Raw genomic sequence first — 21,411 nt, forward strand, 5'->3', positions numbered from 1 at the left:
TCAGACTGAACCCCTCCAGTAGTTAAAAGTTGTTAAACTTTATTTTCACACTATTTCTGAAGTACTATTTTGAACGCTGGACTTTAAAACACCCTCCCTCAAGATCTTCATGATAAATATTTCACACATTTTAAAAAATGCTTAAATTTCAATTGGTGGTAGCAGGACCACCACATAGGATTTGTGTGGGTTGTGTTATGCAGATGGGCACTCAACCAAGCAGAGGATGTTGGGGAGTAATTCAGCCTCCAGTACTCAGTAAGTACTGTGCCCTGGCAAATGACATTGTCTACGTAGAGGCATGAGTACTTTTTCTTAATTTTTACCAAGGCACATGGTCACCTTGTCAAGGTGCCTTTGGGGTTGTGTTTACCTAAGCTCTTAACTGTGGTTTGGTTCCCAGATTTGTTCACCAAAGGACACTTAATCTTTAAAGGAGCAAGACATCTTAAGAAGTAGGAAGCTTCAAAGATCCTCAGCAGGGTAGATAGAAAACTTGGTTTGTTTGATAGAAAGTGACTGGCTCTGCCAAAAGGGTCTAGACAAACACATCCCAGCAAGCACATGGTAAGTTTTCCTTGATAACTAGAGCATTGAAGTGGAAAGGTGTTAAAGAAAAAAAGATACCCTAATTAACTTTCAGCTGTGAGCAACAGATGGTGTAGCAAAGTTGGTGGGTCTTTTTCCAGGAGTAGCCACCAACGGGGGCAAGGGAAGACAGTGTGGTTGTGTGTTTTAAAATGTTTATTTTTCCAAGTAACAAGCAGTTGTAGCAAAGGGGTATTTTACGTGTCAAGAGAATCTTTTAAATGGTTTTTGAAGCCAGTGACTTCTTTGCATATATAGGTTAGTATATTAAAATAATTTATGGAACCATGTATAGATATTATAGAGAACCTTGATGCATGTCAAGACAAAATCTACCTACTTTTAAAAGGAATAGGAAACAAGCTGTTACGTTTAACACTTTAACCTACAACCACTGAACTTGAATCCTTATTTCTGGAAATGTGAGATTATAGGTTATCAGATAAAAATTTAGTTTTTTAAACACTTCGGTGCTAGCTTGGATGTGTAGTTAATACTATTCTGCTATCTAAGGAATATATTAAAATGTATTTAAATACTATCAATTTCTATAAATTGATTAATGTGAGACCAAAGAAAGTTTTATGTTTCACTTTTCAGTTAGGAATCATTTCAATGCTATGTTTCATTAGTAGAGTGAAAAGTAAGGAAGATAGGCCTCTCCCAAAGGAGATGGAAAGATTTTTTTTTTTATAATTTTAAGTAGGCCTCCATATCTGCTTGGAGCCCAACGTGGGGCTTGAACTCATGACCCTGAGATCAAGACCTGAGCCAAGATCAAGAGTTAGAAGCTTAACTAACTGATCCACTCAGGTATCCCAGAGATATCTGAAAAGATTTTTAAGCATAATGTGAAATAAACCCTCATTGGGCTAGCTAGATCTTAAATCATGGGATTGCCAAAGATTGAAAGAATGCTGGTTACACAACTTAAGAGATACTGAGGCCAAATTAAGTTAGATATCAGCTGCTATAGACTTGCTGTTGACGTATTTGCTATGACCAGTAATGTAATGCATTAGCCATATGCTGTGATTACATTATTTGTCATGGAGAGTGGGGCAGGAACTGGGGAGAAGGGATGGCATAGTATAAAGACAACTAGATCAAATAAAAGGGAACTCTAGCCTTTTAGCTGCATTAGTTACTGGGAATGTTTAATGCTGTTACACAAAAAGTAGTATAACATCCATGTTTCCATGAATTCCAACCAAAAAGCCTTCTGCATAAAGAGGCAGTATTATGCCCACCTACATGACTATACAAAATCGTAATTCTGCCCAAGTCAGGTTAAAAAAGCAGAACTTAGAACCTTGCAAACAAGGGCCATTAACACTAATTTTGTAAGCAATATTATAAGTAGCCTTAAAATACTATGCAAAAAAAAAAAAACAGGAAAAGTCTAGGAGGAGCCCTGGGCAATTAAAAATGCAACAAAAATCTGACACAAAATGTGTTACTCAAGCAAGAAAAACATACTCTACTTTTGAACATGGAGACTAGTGTGTGACCAAAACAATAAAAATTTGAATAACCAGGTTAAGACAGCCATATCTATTAAAGGATGTCACAATTCCTTTGTGAAGAAAGTAGTGAAAATTATCAAAGTCTCTAAGTTCATTTCACGTGGTTGTGCTTAAATGTATAGCAAATGGCAATTTAGTTTATGTTACTGTGCCCAGTGTGATCAACGTGCCATCTGGTGCCTGGCTGGTCTTGGGGGATTGTGCCATGTCAGCATTGATCTCTTGTTTCTGGCAGTTTGAACATTTGACAACAGCAGAAACTTCAACTTCAGTGAATAGGAGCCCATGCTGTCAAGCCTATACATGACTTTTTTCCTGCCACCATAATCCTTTTGCCTCATGTACCCATTGTGCCACGTTGGGGTAGCATTAACGTGTGATATGAAGATTCTTACACTTCATGCCCACCCCCATATACCATACGCCTCTACCCCTTGTACTCAATCTTCAGACCTTTTTTTCCTAAGTCCCTTAACAGACAGTTATGTCATTTCTCACTTCTCAGCAGTCCATATATATTCTAAACTTGGGCCAGTTTTCTTTCCATACAAAGGTGATGACCAGAGGTATACCACTTGAATCTCTGCCCATCAGGAAGATTCTCTTGTAACTGGCTTTCAGTGCCACCACTGAGTGGAGCTGTATGGGCGGCTACCATATATTTTCATTTTGCACCCACAGAAGCAACTAATCCCCTGATTTAAGTTTGGGTTTCTCCATCTAGTCCAAAGGATGGCTCATACACCTGTACATGCAACCTGAGGGAGAGGAACTGCTGTGATAGCAGTGGATGACATGGGCAGCTGGGCTGCCTGCTCATTCCTTGAGCTCTCTGGTCTTGTTCTAGCTCAATCCTGGATGTACCACTTCCATTTTACAATGGATTATTGGCGCACCTGCCCAATTTGATGACTTGATAGGTCTAATGACAACCTCAGCTCATGACTGGCAGTTGTGACCACATGATGGTTTTTGCCCCACAGGCACTTCGTCTCTCCTATGTCATCATCTACAACAAACTATTTTCATTTTTCCAAAAGTACATCATTCTCCACTAAAGATGGCACAGCTTTACTCTAAGCCCCCAGGGAAAGTTGTCATTTCCCTTTTGGGGCTTTCCATAAACTCCAGTTTTCCTACCACTGAGGCCTCTCAAACCTTTGAACCTGCCTGGTTATATGACTGCAGAGCTATTTTTTGCTTACAGCCGGCAGCCTTTCATGCCCCTGGGTGGAAGTAGTACTCTCATTTGGAATAGACTCCCTCCAGAATCCGAAGAGGCTTTCCAAGCATTATGTTTCCTTCATGTTTTGGAAGTTCAGGATGCCATATGCCTTTTACTTTGGATGGGATCTTCTGGCATCCCCTGACCACTGGAACTCTAAAAATGTTACTGATGTGACAGGTCCCTGAATCTTACTAGGGTACATGTCTCACGCCCTGGAGGACATGTGCCTTACCAAAGTTCTAGTCTGTTAGCAACTTCTTAATCATACGGTCTGATAAATATGATATCATCAATATAATGGATTAATGTGATGTTCTCAATGGAATCCTCTTCAAATTTTAACGGAGAAGTAAAATGTATACTGTAACCTTTTCCCTGTGAATGCAATCTGTTCCTGATTTTTTTTTGACCGGGATGGAAAATTATCCATCTGCCCAAACAGTGGCTGTATATCATGTACCTGAGGCTGTGTTCATTTGCAATGAAAAGGATATCACATCCGGCCCTGCATCGGCAGTTGAGGCTACTACTTGGTGCAGTTTGTGGCTATCTACTGTTACTTTTTTTTCTTTTTAAATTTTATTATGTTAGTCACCATACAACACATCATTAGTTTTTGATGTAGTGATCCACGATTCATTGTTTTTGTATAACATCCAGTGCTCCATGCAGTACGTGCCCTCCTTAATACCCATCACCAGGCTAACCGCCCCCCCATCTACTGTTATTCTTTGTAACCCAGATGAATAGGATGGGAATCAACCATCTTTAGATATTTAACAGGCATCAATTTCCTCCATCACTACCACCAGCATCGCCCCAGATTAAGATACTGTTTTTGATTAATTCTTTGGCTGAGAGATAGAGGCAGTTTCAGATTCTCACTTGGTCTTTTCTTCTTTTCAATTTTTTTTTTTTTTTGGTCTTGTCCACTATAATTCTTACCCTACATAGGTCAGAGATACAATGTGGGTGATTTACTGAAGTACTAAGTATTTTCTAATAAAACGTTCAGAGGCTAAGCAAATGACATTATTGACCCACTATGAGCCAAAGCTTGGCCAGGACTCCATTTATTACCTGACTCCCACATGTCCCCACTATAATAGGTGCTTTGGGTCTCAGGTATCACTATCAGTCCAGACCCTGCCTCCAACAGTTATTTGGGTATTCTTACCCCTTTCTCCCGTGCAGTTACCCAGGTAAATGGAGATAATTCCCTTTGGGGAAGAGCTAAGGGAATAGTTACCATGTGTACATGACATGTGATGCGGGGTCCTTCTCCTGGGAACATGACCTTTTCTTCAGTTGGTGGTTTCTGGGTTGAAAAACTGACTCAAATCTGGAAATAGAAGTCATGATTCTTGATTGGAGCAACTTCCCACAGCCTCCTGAGGCTGATTTATTTTAATGATACATGTTGAGAAATTACCTTGTTATTTTCTATCCATTTTGCTCCTAAAGGAACCATGTTCTATTAACCAACTCCACAACTCTTGACATCAACTCCTTGGCATTAGTCTTGGCAATCACTTTTTTGATTTGATGCTAAAAACAAAGGCAACAAAAATAAAAATAAATTAGTGGGGCTATATCAAACTAAAAAGCTTCTGCACAGCAAAGGAAACCATCAACAAAATGAAAAGACAACCTACTGAATGGGAGGAAATATTTGCAAATCATATTTCCGGTAAGGGGTTAATATCCAAAATATATAACTAACTCACACAAATCAATAGCAAAACAAGCAATCCTATTAGAAAATAGGCAGAGGAACTGAACAGAAACTTCCAAAGAACACATGCAATTTTTTTTTAGCTCTGTTAATAAAATTTCAATACTGTACAGCAGAAACTGGACATGCTCATTCTCACATTAAAACAAAAGTTTTCCTAATATTACAACTTATTTGTATTTGCATACTGTAGAACTAAAGTGTCGGTGTGGCTATTTTATAGTGCTTTCTAATAAAATATACAAAACCAACAGAAATACAACGAATACCATTCAAGGACCTTACAACCCTGAGATCATGAGTGGAGCCGAAACCAAGAGTCCACCACTTAACCGACTGGGCCACCTGGGTGCCTCCAGGCCCTTGGGTTTTAATTCTCTTTTACTGTAGCTACCATGAAACCTCTTGCATCAAGGTGTAAAGTGTACCACTGAAATCTTTTAGCCCCTATTCAGGCTATAATTGCGTGTCATATATAAAATTCTTAAGTGTCTTATTTATTTGAAAATCTGGGGAAATTTTTTCTGAAATGACAATAAGATCAATGAGATGTGGTTACTGAAATATGATAGAATGTTCTTTCAAGGGAGAAAAGAGTCCCTCTCTACTGTTTGCTTGTAAAACCATGTCTAAGTTGTATTTAATACTGAATACCACACTTTAGCTGGGACACTGACATACTGGAGTGTATTTTCAAATCATCATGATGGAAACCTGAAACCATGTCACAAGAGGCAGGGGTAAAAAAACAATTTTTTTTCCAGTGGGGAAGGAAAAAAACATCTCCACAGAGCATCATGTGTAAGATTCTTCTACATGCTTTACAGGACCAGAATCAGGATGGAGGTTATAAAAACACAGGTTCCACCAGGGAACTGTGGAAAAAGACTCAGATCTGAAAGCAGGATATCCAGTCTACTCTATAACTAGCCATGGAACCTTAGGAAAAGTCCTTTAAATTCTCTAAGCCACTTGTGTCCAATAGAACTGTCTGCAATGATGGAAATGTTCTATATTTTTGCTCTACAATACAGTAGCTGCTAGTCATAGGCAGTACAGAAACGTGTTTAGTGTGACTGAGAAACTGAATTTTACATTTTATTTACTTTTAATTAATTTAAATTTAAATAGCTACATGTGGCTGGTGGTTACAGTACTTGGAAGGTGCTGCTCTAAGCCTGAAATTCCTCCTCTCTGAAATGGGGATAATAATACTTAGCAAATCGCTGATCCAAAGTTCAAACGGCATTATATGTGACCTCAGAAAAAACTGTATCATGCTACATAATTAGCAGCCTGAGAAGGTCGAGTTCTTCACGTCTGGTTTTCAGAAACAGGTTTGAGACAGGCAGACAAAACATCCTGGACACTTAGGCTAAATCCAAGACATCCTTCCAGTGTCTGCGTTGACCTTCTTGAGGTTCCTTCCCGACTCGCCTGGCTGAGTTAAGGCTAAATCCAAGACATCCTTCCAGTGTCTGCGTTGACCTTCTTGAGGTTCCTTCCCGACTCGCCTGGCTGAGTTAATGATCCTCCTCTAAGCATTACCAGGGTACTTTCACACTGTAATGTAAAAAGTTTTTCCTCTACTCCGAGAGCGCGTGCCTCTTACACTCGTGTCGTTCACGGTTGTGTCCCCCTGCTTAGCCACCGGGCACACAGTAGGTCCTCAGTCAGTATTTGATGCATGATTAACTTACCACGTACTCTTGAGGGTGTGATTCCCTGACAATAATTTAAGTAACTACTGAATCTGTGGAAAACATTATTACGGTTCTCTGCGGACGTACAGAGTGAAGGAATACTGGCTCTCGCCGCGCCACAGTTGGGCTATTTCGGTGCCCAGGAGGCCTACCAGCGATGACCTCTCTTCTGCCCTTTTCTCCCTTCCTGTCTTCCGTCGTCACGAGGTCGCGGCAGTCCGCACCTTCGTGGAGACGAGCTGGATGCGGAGCGAGAACTACATTTCCCAGCTGACTCTCCGGCGCGCGCGCCTCTCCGCGCGCGGGGGGCGAGTGCACCAGGCGCTCGCTCCCTGCCGAGCGCTCGTCGCCCGCCGGAGCCTTTGCCATGGGATGAGGTGGGAGGCGCTAGAAACCACTTAGCTACAGCCAACCGCCCAATGCAGCACTCACTCGCTCGCTCCCCCCGCCAGCGGAAGCGCCCGCGGAGCACAATGCAGCACTGAGGCAGCGCCGCGGTGGAGGCTGCAGCGCCACGGCCGCCGCAGCACCGGCCGGGGCTGGGAGGGGGCGGACGAGACGAGCCCGGGGGCGCGGGCCGAAGGAAGCGGACCCGGCGGCCCGGGCATGAGGAGCTGAGCGTCTCGAACGAGGCGGGCTGACGGCAGCACCATGCAGGCGGCGGCGGCTGCGTCGGTGCCCTTCTTGCTGCTCTGCGCCCTGGGGACCTGCCCCCCGGCGCGCTGCGGCCGGGCAGGTAAGTTCGCCACCCTCTGTGGCTTCGGGACGTACCATTTTCCGGGAGTCTTTGCAGCCTCAAGCGCACTGGAAACGGGCATCCCGTTTCCCGAGTGCGCGGGGAGATTTTTTATTTAGAAGGGTGGTGAGAAGTGAAGCAAAAATACATGTGTGGGGGCGCGCGGATGCATTAGAAGCCTTCGGTCAAATGCCTGTTTTTCCTCTTCTGAAGAGGAGGAATGCGGAGGATCGGAAAGGGGTGCTGTGCTTCTGGGCCCCGATCCTGGATGATCTCAGAGGAGCTGGTCCAGGGCTCTCCGGCTGGTGTCTCTGCGTCCTTCTCCGATAGGGGCCGGGAGGGAGGGAGGGGGCGGCAGGATTTTCACAGAGGAGACGTCGGACCGCAGAAGGTACGAGTATGGGTCAGGGTCATTATTTTCTCCTTTTCTCCCCACTCCCTCCTTACCCTTTTCCTGCCTGGAGGAGACGCCTCGTTGACGGAGCTGGAGAGGAGGAACGAAAACCGCTTCCTGGAGCGCCAGAGCATCGTGCCACTCCGGCTCCTCTACAGCTCGGGCGGCGAAGACGAAACTGGACACGACGCGCTCGACACGCGGGTGCGGGGCCACCCCGGCGGCCGGCAGGTGAGAGGCGGGGCCCGGGGGGTGGGCCTGGGCGCGGCCTGGCCCACCCTACCCCGCGTTTGCTCTCCGTCGCCCTGGAGATGCAGTGTCTTTGGTGAAATGAGCGCAGTCCTAATGCGAGTCATGCATGGCGCTCTCTGTGCAAAAAAGAAGGGAGCGGGGCGGTGGGAGGAGGGACACAACCCCCCCCCCCCAAAGAAGCACAGGCCGGAGCTTTGCTAGAGAGGAGTTTGTGCGGGATGTCTTCGGCAGTGCGGCATCCTGAGCGAAGGGCCGGAGCCCTTCTCACCTCTGTCAGGTGCCTTGCATAGAAAGAAGGGATTTAATATTGGCAGGATTTGCATCAAAATCGTTGTGGTGCTTGTTTTAATCCTCCAAAAGACTTTATACGTGATTTAAACCAAGATTGGTACTTTAGAAAAAATGAAAAGACGAGCCTAGACATCCCTAACTAAACTCAGACTGTAAAAATAAGCTCAACTGCAGTGTTCTCAGCTCACTCAATTTGTGGACACCAGAGATATATCCATTCACCTCCACCTTTCAGAAAAGGCGTCTCCTCCCCCATTTCTTCGTTGGTAGCAGTCCTTTAGTGTAATTTGAGCCGTATTGTTTATTGGGCATTTATAAACCATGTTTAACAAAAAAACCTAAGTTTGCCTTTTACCCATATTTAGATCAATAACACACATCCACAACTAATGACTGAAAAGTATTTTGAACTTATTAATTTAGGTAATTATTTTGGGGCTCTGTAAAGTTTTTGTCTTTATATACATCAGCCTGGTAAACAGTTCATTCATCTGTAAGTACATATTAAGGTAGAACTTGTTCATGTGGTTGAAATTGTTGTAAAGTTCACTGACCTAAAGGCAGGCTGAACATTTTCACATGTGCAGATATATTTATTAATACTTTAAGATGTACGTTGATGCTGTGAAAGTCATAGTATTTGATCTATATGTGTAAAATATGTAAAAATAGAAAAATGCCATTTAAATCTGTATTTGTAGCCAAAGGCTTAGCTCTGTTGAAGTTTTTGTGTAAGAAATTAATTTAAAGGGCTACAGTAATATCCATCAACGTTTGATTATTGTAGTAGAAAATCTGATGTGCCAAGCTTTAATATGAAGGATCCCATTATTTGAATTAACTTTTGATAAATACCTATTTTCCTCTTTCATTCTGACTTGTTTTCATAGTAAAACTGAAGAAGTAGAAGTAGGGGACACTCTTCTTTTTTAGTAAATGAAAGTTATTTCTGTGGAGGAATATTCTCACACACATTTACAACTTATGGTTATGAAAAATTTCAAACACACACAAAATAGAATATTATAATGAACCTCCAGCTTCAACAATTAGCAACTCATAAGCCAATTTTGTTTCATCTATCTCCTACCTATTTTCTTCCCTCCTCATATTATTTTGAAGCAAGTATATGATTTCATTCATAAAAAATTCACTCTGCACTTCTAAAAGGAGTCTTTTAAAAATGTAACCATGATATTATACCTAACATATAAATATAAATTAAGTATATAAATATGTTAAATATATGTAAGTATATTTGATAAATATATATAAATGTAATACATATATATTTAAATCTGTTTGATCCAGGATCCAAATAGTGTCTATAGACTGCAAATACTTTATTTTTTTTTAAGATTTTATTTATTTATTTGAGAGAGAGAGAGAGAATGAGAGATAGAAAGCACAAGAGGGAAGAGGGTCAGAGGGAGAAGCAGACTCCCTGCTCAGCAGGAAGCCTGATGTGGGACTCGATCCTGGGACTCCAGGATCATGACCTGAGCCCCTTAACCAGCTGAGCCACCCAGGTGCCCATTTTTTGAGTCTCTTTAATGCATAGTTTCCTCCTCTCCCATTTCCTTAATTTTTTCTTTGCAATTTATTCATCAAAGACAGGGGGTCTTTCATCCTATAGTTTACAGTCTGAATTTTTGCTGATAGAGCCAGTGCTTTAAAACAAATCACGAAGACTTTCTCAGAGAGGAAGGGCAACAGAAGGAAATAGAAATGCGGAAAAAGAAAACTGCAGAATTGAACCTGGAAGCTCCAAGTCTCTGCCTTATGCTGGTTGTGTCTTCAGGTACCCCCTGCCCGTCACTGTGTTGGTGAAAGACCACCACCTTTGGAAAACAGGCCAGTCTTCCTTCTTTTCTCTCCATTTATGGAGCAGGACTTCGGCAGTTTTTGGATCATAGGACTTTCCACTTGGGGCAGAAGATACCTTGGACCTATGCATTCCTACTTCTCACAATAATAAACCTCACAGTTGAGAAGAATGACTGGCTTTTGGTGGGGTATGGATGAACTGGTAGGATTTAGGTTGAACAGCATGAATAGATTATTTATTCACATCAGGATTGAAAGTGAAATGCTGTCTTACCATCAAAGTAATTATTTTTAAATATCTTTTTTTTTTTTTTTTTTTTTTTTTTTTTTTTAGAGAGAGCGCACTTGCATGCTGCAAGTGGTGGGGAGGTGCACAGGGAGAGGGAGACAGACTCTTTTTTTAAATTTGTTTTTATTTTTTATTGTTATGTTAATCACAGGAGACAGACTCTTAAGCAGGCTCCATGCCCCAGTGCAGAGCCCTATCTATGCAGGCTCCATCTCACAACTCTGAGATCATGACCTGAACTGAAATCCAGACTTGGTTGCTTGTTTGAACGGTTTTCAGAGTAACCAAATGGATCTAGTTGATTCAGGAAAGCTCTTCTTCACTAAGGAGTGGCAGCTGATAAACGTAGGAGAAATGATAACATTAGAAAAATCATCATTTTGTGATTTCTAACAAATGTTAATTCAGGCAAGCACTGTCAAATGGAACTGGCCATGCAGTGAATGGCTGAGGGGAAACCGCACATCTGCGTGGTATTAAAGGAACTCCATACCCAATACTTTCTGGTCACAGGGGGATCACATCACTGTCTAGCAGCCAGTTCGGGCAACCATTACGAGACCCAGAGGACAGTCCGAGTTTCAGTGATGGTAAAACCACATGGCATGTGCCTGCTGAAGAAAAGCCATGTGAAACATACAGTGGCACCCAAAATGTATTCTGGACAACGTTTATCAATATAAATTGATCAAGCTCTTAGATGTACCTTCTGATTTATAGGAAATACAGGGGACAGAGGAGCAGGCTAAGTGACCGCATGAGGAAGTGATCAGACAAACATCGAGCAGGAAAATTAACAGATGAAGAAAAGGACTGTTTTAGATTGAAAACACCTAAGGGATATACAAGCTGGATAAAATGCAGCCTCCAGACCTAAAACGTGATTTGGATAAACTAGCTTTGGGAAAATCGTTGTGGGACATTTAGGGTAATTTCAGTATGATTGAGGTATTAGAGGCTATGGAAATTTATTGACGGGGAAAGAGAAAGATTATGAAAAGAAAGCAAACTATTTACAACATTATGATCTTGTTTTAGTGAAAAGATACGTATATGTATATGAAAATATGGAAATACATGTAATAAGACACTAACACAGAACAGTCAAAAAAAAAAATAGACGGATGCTTAACCGACTGAGCCACTCAGGCACTCCTCATCAAAATAATTATTATGAGCAGTTATCTCAGTGCCTGGCACGTAGTGAGGTACACCACAGTACATCTGGTTGGATGTCTGGATCACCTGGGAGGCTGCTGAAGTTTACCGTGCTCTTTAAACTACATGCTCTTTAAACTAGAAATTGCTGACTACTAGGTCTTGAATCTGCCAATTACAGTTGTAAAGACTTAGTTGCCATATGCCAAATTTTCCTGCAATTAGGAAACTAAGGAGTTTTGCTGCATTTTTGCATTTTTGGTTTCATTGAGAGTTGGCATTGGACCTAAAAACTCACGTTGATTATATATGGCCCTTATCATTTCTTTGGTAATTAAATAGATAAAATTATGGCATCTTAGCTACTCATAGATACTTTTAGCAATTTCCTTTCTTCTTCAGAAATAAAATTGGGATGGCTTTCTATATTCATTTGTTCATTTGTGTATTTAAAAGGCATTTATTTACTTGGGCTCACCAATTTTTGTACAAGGCTCTGGGGATTTAGAGATAAAAGACACAGTTCAAGCCTTTAAGGAATTTACAGACAAGTGGGAAAATGTATGAATGGATAAGCAGTTATACTCTGCCCTTCTGTGTGGTTTTTAGGAGGTGATCACAGAAAGCTGTTGAAGCAGAGAAAACAGAGTATTTAAGCCAGGTGAGCAGTCAGGGGGCCTCTCATGGGGAGGTGCTGTCTTAGCTGTGTTTTGAGGATGAGTGGGAATTGGCCAGATTAAAGGAAGGTGATGGGCATATCAAACCAAAGGGGCAGCAATTACATGGGCAGGTGGGAATCAGGACATATTTTTGTTAAGTGCAAATAGTTAGGATTTAAGGTATATATGAGCCAAAACAGGAAAGCAGTGTAGATGCCGCAGTACCTTCATGATTGGTGGAGGAATTTGGACTTTGTCCTGAAGGCAATTGAAGAACTTTAGTAAGGAGAGTTAACTGACCAGATTCATAATATTGCAGGATCATCCTAATTGTTAGAAATGAATTAATTTTAATTTCAAAGGGTAAGTGAAAGTGGTTGTTCACTTTAATTTATTGGTGAATGCTAATTCACGTACTCATTAAGCTTCATAAGAATTTAGTTACGAAGTATACTGAAAATACTGTATAAATGAGTTTATAAAGCACTTAGAACAATGCCGGGGATATTGTAAGCACTATATGAGTTTTTGTTAAATAACATTTACTCCTGGGCGCCTGGGTGGCTCAGTTGTTAAGCGTCTGCCTTCAGCTCAGGTCATGATCCCAGGGTCCTGGGATGGAGTCTCACATCTGGCTCCCTGCTCAGCAGGAAGCCTGCTTCTCCCTCTCCCACTCCCCCTGCTTGTGTTCCTTTTCTCGCGTGTCTCTCTCTGTCAAATAAATAAATAAAATCTTAAAAAAAACCCCAAGCATTTACTCCCTCAGGCTGCTTGAGTACTATTTAGAAATTTTATGACATCACTTTAATGCAGTATGTTGCTCTAATTACCTGAATTTAACACATTCCCAGAAGTAAGTTACAAATTGCTAAAATTTACACAACTAAGTGGAAGCTAACAGTCCTAGAGATGGAAGAGACCTTGTAGGTCATCTAATGTAATTCAGGAATTACTTCTCACCTGGTAAGATAAAGCCATTGGCCCAGAGTAAGGAAACCAGCAATGTATTACTTAATGTTTCAGAAAGCTCACAAGAACTGTGACGGTATAAAACACCTTAATTTTACTCTTAATGTGTCCTTGTTTCACTTTTCAGTCACTAAATGGGAAAGAATACTCATACTTTTGGAAGAAATTTTTCTTATGATTCTGGGGAAATACTGACATTTGGGGTGAAATAATAATTCTGTTGATAATAGTCCATATTATAAAAGATTTCTTTACTACGTGGCCAGTTACTTGAATGCATACTTTATTTTTATCCTAAGTGGGATGATCAGCCCCTAATGAAAAGTTATTTTGCCATAAAGTTCTAGAAATGGTAGTCAAAGAAATCATATTTGATTGTGGGTAACCTTGCTATCCTCAAGGTTGTCTACCTATTCTGAAGTAATTTCAGTCTTGTAAAATAGCACTCAGAAGTAAAGTATTTAAATTATCCAGAGTCTTTCTTTCTTCTGACTTGAAGTTATTTGTGCTGAAGGAATTGTGTGTTTGCAGATCAATGGATAAAACATTTTTAACTGGGCATCCATATGAGCAATATAGTACCTACTGAGCCTTATTGATAGTTTGATACTGATAGTCACTTAATTGCTATTTTTAAGAAAAAGCACCTTAATGGCTACTTTTTTTTTTTTTTTGCTAACCAAGCATGACAGATTTACTGTAGCATCAGAGATAGGTTATTTGGTGGTTTATTTTGTTGTGTGTTCACTTCATAGATTTTCGATTACTTGTTTTTCACCCATTGATTATATTTCTCTGCAAATAGCAGAATCTCTTTTTGTCAGAAGTCTTTGCTGTCAGTGAATAGATGGGCTACTTATTTCTCTGTCTCTTTCCCTGGATGGTGTTGTAGCTTCTCAAGTGGTCAGGTACCAAAAACATAGATCTATAATTTATCATAATTTTGATAATCAGTAATACAAGCCGGTAGCAAGATGGCAAGTGGTAATGTGCTCCATTTTTGTGACTATATTTATACATATGCCTAAGCCTGGATGAGCTGTACTTAAAATTGTGCTGTTTCACTTGGGAGCACTGAGTCAGCTTCATGGTAAATTGTCTGCAGTACTGCTTTGCTTCTCTGGTGAAAGAGGGCTCCTAGGAATTATAGCTTTAGAAGTATTTTGCAAGGATAGCACAATTTTTTTTCTTAATGTGCATTTGTTAAACCTAAGTAACTCAATATTGATAAAGTTTTGCCACCCATCAAAACTTTGTTCTGCTATAAATAGGAAGGAGACATTTTCCAGCATATTTTTATTCTCCTATCAACATGCTTCTCTTACAATTAAATAGCTAAAAGAAGATGATATTCAGGATTGTGGAAATTTTCTTTAGGTCTTGGTTTTACTCTGTGAGATCCCAATTTGTATATATATATATTTTTGGGCATCTTTGGAGTTCTGCTTAATGATCTCACTATGTATGAAAGGAACCCATCTTTTATCACTTCTTCACAGCTATTCCTGGAAAACTATGAATGACTCTAAGAGCTTATGGGTTGATAAAAATCATTCTTACTTTTATTTGCTTTCTCAAATTTCAAAGAATGCCAGTGTTCTATCATTTTTAATGACAGGACCCTTCCTAAAAGTGCATGGAGGGAAGCCTGCTTTCTTGTCATGGCTCATTTTTTTTTTTTTTGAGAAGCATTTTCGTTTTATTGTTCTTAGTTATTTAATATCTGTCTACCACAGTTTCCAAGTTCATTGAATTGAATTATTTTAGAGTACAGAAAGTGTATAAATTTGGAAATAGAAAATCTATTTTAGCTTCTTGTAAATAACTGCCCTTGGTGATGACACACTTCATTTATGTGCTATGATAACTCAGAAGAAAAGACTTCAAAAAGTTGTCTTGTCATGGCTCATTGAGAGCAGGAATCTGTAAGGTCACTAGTAAGTACTCAGTCGCTCCAGTGGGGCTCAGATCAGGCCACATTTATCATTAAGTTTCATGAATAAGCTTCAAAGGGAAAAAGAATGCTAATTAAAGGAAGGGGGGAGAGCAGAAGAAGAAGGGACATAAGAAGTGTGTGATGAGAAGGAGGAAGGAAACAGAAAACAGGAAAGAGAGAAGTGCTTATAGTAGTGTTACCATATATGTGATAGTATACACTAAAATACTTAATGTACAGTAACTTCTGTGGTTACTTTTTATGTGCCCAACAGTTTTCTTGGTACTTGGTACACATTAACTCACTGCAGTCCCACAAGAATTATATGACAGGAAATACCAGCTGTAAAACCACAAAGCTGGTAGGTAGTTGAGAAAGGATTGGAATCTTGGCACTTTAACTCCACGGCACTGCCTGGGCTTAAACTCTGTGCTCAACTGGCCTTATGGTAGGAGGCCAGGAACATTTCTCTAGATGTCATTCAATGGCAGTGAGGTCAAAGATTTCTTCCATTTGTCCCACTGGAACTATATATTTCTTGCAGCTTGCAGAACACAGGAGGAATGCATCGTATCTACTAACTTGAGAATGAGAATGGACTACATAAAGATATTTAACATTTAAAATGTGAAAAACACGTATTGAAGGGCCTGGGTTCTGTTTTTGGGAACTGGATGTGTATACTTATTGTTATAATCTTTCTTTGTAAATTGAAGATTTTAATATTCAACAGCCAATACCAAAATTATATATACTCAAAGTTTCATAAACCAGAAACATTAAATGCTAAATGGGGATCCATACACCTTTCTTCAAAAGAAAACGATACAGAATATCTTTTGTGGCTTCCTAGAGCAAGTAGCTCTGGAGTCCCAAATGTCAAAGCCCTAGGATGAAAGAGATACATAATCAGTAATCACCAAAATGATAGCTTCTGTGAACATCTAGTTGGATGTGTTTACTTTTGGTAATAAAACCCTAGAAAGCAAATATTGAGAGAAAGAATTGAAAAATAAGAATTAGTATTTGTTGAATAGTTACCATGTACCTGGTGCTGTGCTGAGTGATTTACATGTATAATCTCTCATTTTGAGGTAGCTGCTATATCCATTTTATAATTGAGGCTACTGAGGCGTAAGGAAGCTAATTAACCTGCCCAAGGTCATACAACCAATAAGCAGTAGAGTTGGGAAAAGAATTCTCAAAGAGAATGTTAGAGATCCACATAAAATAATCCTTTTGTAATAAATGCTACTTATTTAACATTTAACCCATTCATCTCTGTTGGAATCAACCTAACATTTCTTTGAGAAACTCTTGGTCCTGCTCAGGTTGCAAACTTCATTCAGGAGTGAACTGATAATCATGTTTAGCACTTGTTTTATGTTTTCATTTCTAGAAATGGTTATCATTTCTATTTCTACCTCAGTTATTCTTTTAACTACATAGAAATATTTGAATCTACATCTAAATGGCAGCAGAGAGTATCTGTACTCTGAGTGCTTGTTGGAGTTTTATCTGCCAGAAACTCACAAGAAACTATTTGTGGGGGAAAAAAGAGAAACAATTTATGGGGAATTATCATCTATTCCTCCATAGAGTGCCTGCCTTACCTACTGAGATTCTGGGGTGGGGGTATTTTTTAAAAATCTCCCCAGTGGATTTCCAATTTGTATGTAGGGTTGGGGAGCTCTGTGTAGCCTTATGATTTAAGAGATTTTTTATTTTAATGTCTTACATCTTTCTGGATTTAAGTTAGTTACAGAGTTTTATATCTGAATTGATACCAGTTTTCTCATTTGCATCCCTGACCTCTTCAATAATTCACCAGACTTTTTCTAAAGAATATTGTGAAGGACATTGTAAGAAATATTCCTGAGAAACCAGTACAGTATTAATTGAAGTCTTGGAGAACATTATGGGTGGTGCCTTATCAGGACCAAGAGGAGAGATTTGTCATGTAATTTTTTTCCTTCCTTGAGTTGGATGCCAGAAGTTTAGAGGCAAATTGTGCCCACCTCCAAAGCGAAAGTCACAACATGAGTTTTCCTAGCAGCTTCATCCTAGCTCATCAGCGTATTCCTCATCATCCCCATTTCAGCTCAAGGGTCATCTGAAATATCTCTTGACTTGTGTTAATTTATCAGTATGAAAAGTCATACCTGTACACATTTTCATTATGCATGCTATCCTTGGATTAAAATAAATACTCAGGCATGGGAGAAATAATCTCAGGTTTCTTCCATCTACTTTTCTGAAGTATTCCCACCCCCCACCCCCATCACAGCATGTTATGCTGTTGTCTTCCTAGCACTTGCCATCCTTTTTTTTTTTTTAAGATTTTATTTATTTATTTGAGAGAGGTGGGAGGTACAAGTGAGTGTGAGCGGGAAGGGGCAGAAGGGGAGGGAGAAAGAATCTGAAGCAGACTCAGCGCTGAGCGAGGAGCCCCGCACTGGCCGATCCCATGACCATGAGATCATGATCTGAGCCGAAATCTACAGTCGGACAGTCACTTAACTGACTGAACCCCCTTGATGACATTCTCTTTAACGTTTGACTTATTGTCTTTCTTCCAATGTGTCATCACTAGAATATAAAACTACCAGACTAGTATATGAGAAAAGTGATCTCTACCCTGGCACAGAGTATGTACTTAATAAATATTTCTTGAAGTGATAAATTTTCCTTTCTCCCCAGTTTCCTCATCTGCTTAAAATTTATATTTTATCTTGTAAGTGTCCATATAAACATCCCAAAGTCCTCTTTGGAACTGGGTTAAAAGGATGAATACATGCATAAATTTTAGTCTTCAAATATTGAGTTTATAGTCCCTTTTGATAATTATAATTATTTTACACATAAAATAGAGTTCAGTGTGCTGTATTTTTATTTTTTACTTATTTTTTAATATGCTGTATTTTAAAAAATATAAATACTTCATATATGAAACAATGATTTTAGACTTCTAGTGGTCCTGTATTTCTGATTTCATCATTTGATTTGCTTTTAAGATCAAAATCTGTTTTGTTTTTCCTAGAACAGACTATTATATGTAATTTGATTTAGAAAATAAAAAAGTGCCATACCACGACCCAGAAATGTCAGCAGTTATCACTGGGAAGGGAAGAAATAAACAACTTAATCCACCCCCTGACCCCCACCCTCGGCAGTCTGTCTGTTTATATTGAAGAAATTTTTCAGAATCACATGTGTGTATCAACAGGGGTAAATCAACATTTTTCTCCTTTTTAAAAATCAATTTTGTACCAGGGGATTTTAGCACTAAGCAGTAGTTGCCCTTTTGCTGCCTTTTTTTTTTTTTTTTTTTGGTCCCAACTCAAGAACATTAGATAACTGTTTGAAGATGAGAAATCAATGAGGCTTTCCTGAAGATGGGCCTCAAGAGCTCACATTTTGCAAGTGGCTTTAAAATTTTCTACCTGAGGCAGGAGAACTCCTGGTTGACAATCTTCTTAGACCACTTACTCTACTTGGCCCTGACTCACGTCTGTAGCCTTTACCTCTAGTTGGTCAATTGCTGTTCTTATTTTTATTTTTTTCAGGTTGCCTTTTAAATAGATTGGGTTGGGAGAAGTTGCCTTCATTTCCCACTAGTGAGGTCAGGAGGCTGGGGTCAGGCTGGTCCACGCGGTTTGGTACTCCTGGTCGCAGCTTAAGCTTTTCTTTAAGTGGTTTCTCTTTCTTTGAACTAGACGGCAAGATGCCACACATGCAGCTGGCACTTCACAAAACCAGGTTCTGTAGGTTTTTGTGAATTCACTAGTGGATTTTTAATGCCTTTAGAACATAGAGAGAGAGAATGAGAGAGAGAGCACGAGAGGGGGGAGGGTCAGAGGGAGAAGCAGACTCCCTGCTGAGCAGGGAGCCCGATGCGGGACTCGATCCCAGGACTCCAGGATCATGACCTGAGCTGAAGGCAGTCGCTTAACCAACTGAGCCACCCAGGCGCCCCATCCTCCCATGAGTTTTAAGTGTTTGTTTCAGAGGGAAGAACCGTATCTCTTCTTCTTCTCCCCCCTACTCCTCCTCTTCTTCCTATTCTTATTCTTCTTTATTCCTTATTTTTCCTTCCTTCTTCTTCCTCCTCTTCCTCCGTCTTCCTCTTTCTTGGTCATTTTTAAATGTCTGCAGGCTGGTGGTAGAGGACTTCACAGGGCCCACTCTTTGCCCCATTATGTAGTTCGGGCTGTAGACTCTGCCTTTCCTGGGTCAGAAGACGAGATTGGTTGCTTTTCATGCTCTGAAAAATCACACTTAGTTTGTACAAAATGAGCAGCAGGCTCACTTTGAATGCCATGTTGTGTTCATTAAATAAAGGTATGTTAATGGTTGAAGAGTCCTTTTAAGTAGGAATTTGGAAAATTTGTTTTATTTAGATGGGTAATTTTGGTATTGTAGTTGAACTAACATGAGTTCACCCCTTGGTGAGTTATAGATAGGAGCCATACCGGGTAGAGCTGTTACACAAAGGAAAGTTGACTTGCAGAAATAAGGAGGTCACAGGGAATAACTCTCAAAGCCATGACCCCCGAGCAAGGGTGAATGGGTTCCTTTTGTTTAGGGTTAGGATAAATACCAGAAAGGGGAGTTTTGTCCTCATTTGTAGAGGCAGGCATACGGTCGCACATGCACCTTAAGGAAACATGCCTATACATATGTTGTGTGTTACGTTAGTGAGGTTTGTGCTCCTTTTTGGACAGAGGTTTTAGCAGTGTAATGAGGTAGAGGTAACTGTCACTCACTCCATGGTCTGTGTGCACAGGTGTGAGCCAGTGGTTGAGCTCAAACTGATCTGGATGGTCTGGGCCAGCTGGAGGTCTTCGGGCAGTTGCTGCTGCTTGAGAGAATAGTTTCAGTTGCCTGTTGGGTCTTTTGCCTAAGTTAAAAGATAAACTGGAAAAAACTTAAGGAAAATGTGGGACAAAGGTTGGTGGGTCCATGCAGTAGAGGTCAGGTCTTGAGGTCAATCATGTAGGGTCATGCTGGTGACGGTATCAGTCTGTGTTTCCCATAAATAGCGGGTTATTTTCATGGTGAGTTTAGGATTATATGTAGTTAGTAGTACTTTCAAGTGCTTCCCGAGAAAACTTTAGGTAAATATTTAATAAGATGTATGGGAATTTGTTTTTTACAGATGCCTTTATAAGTTTACCTTAATATTAAATAATTGAGTCATCATTTCTTAGGAAGATTTTTATTGACTTTGATAGAAACTTCAACATCCTGAAGGTGATGGAATTTATTCAGGACCCCAAAACTGTTCTCCCGCTTTATGACTTAGCATGATGTTCTTATAGTTCTTAATGATCTTGCCTAGACAAGGGTCTCATGATTAATGAAGGGAGAGTGAATGCTATTAATTTAGAGCTTAACCATTTCATGTGAAATCTACTTGAGGTTATTGATCAATGAGTTGTTTAGGACATTTCCTGAATGTTCTGGCTATGAAATCATGAAGTTTGCAGTTTTCCTAGGATGATGGAGTAAAAATTATTTTAATTTACTTGTATGGAAAAACAAGGAGTGAAGGCATGCATCCTCATCTTCATTTTCATTTCTTCCCAGCATTGACCCAGGGCTTTGTACATAGCAAGTGCTCAACAAGTAAGTGTTGACTCAGTGAAGTCACTGATGCCCTGACTTTTACAGAGCCCTTTTCTATTCTTATGTCCCCAGACCCCTGTTGCAAGGTCAGGTTTTCCCTGGTCAATTCTTTTCTCTTCATCTCTCAGTACAGGTTCTATCCCTTTCCTGTTACCTCTTTCCATTTGTTGTTTTCCCATGAGCATCGTCTTGCTCTGTTCACTTTCCCTATGACCCTTGGTTTATTTTGTCATATTTTTCCCCCACTCTATTTCTGTGAAGTTCCTCTTTTTCTCTCAGCAGCTAAAGAATAAAACAAGTCTCTGAAAGGTTATTTTATGTTCAGTGTTGGAAACCATCCTCTGTGCACATTGCTGGACTTAATTATTTTGCCATTTGGAAAATGTGTTCGAGTTCAACAAGCTTTCCCATTTTACTACTTACCTTTAAACCTGTTTCTTTTTTTGTTCTTGTTGTTTTGTTTTTTTTGGTGTGGTTTTTCTTTTTTCTGTT

The 21,411-nt window shown here is 40.1% G+C and overlaps 1 protein-coding gene across 18 annotated transcripts in view; it reads left to right on the plus strand.

Annotated features, from left to right (window-relative positions):
• The first annotated feature begins 7,197 nt into the window (after positions 1-7,197).
• ADAM22 (ADAM metallopeptidase domain 22) overlaps positions 7,198-21,411 on the plus strand; it is a 213,146-nt gene continuing 198,932 nt past the window's right edge. For all 18 annotated transcript variants that reach the window (XM_073898755.1, XM_073898756.1, XM_073898759.1 and 15 more), the window contains exons 1-2: positions 7,198-7,516; positions 7,981-8,141. In XM_073898755.1, the coding sequence (XP_073754856.1) occupies positions 7,432-7,516; positions 7,981-8,141 (246 nt within the window). In that variant the 5' untranslated portion in view covers positions 7,198-7,431. The remainder of the gene's footprint in view (positions 7,517-7,980; positions 8,142-21,411) is intronic.

The sequence above is a fragment of the Callorhinus ursinus genome, unplaced genomic scaffold, assembly GCF_003265705.2.
Source record: "Callorhinus ursinus isolate GAN/ISIS: 27379988/994484 unplaced genomic scaffold, GSC_fseal_2.0 scaffold12, whole genome shotgun sequence".
NCBI lineage: Eukaryota > Metazoa > Chordata > Mammalia > Carnivora > Otariidae > Callorhinus > Callorhinus ursinus.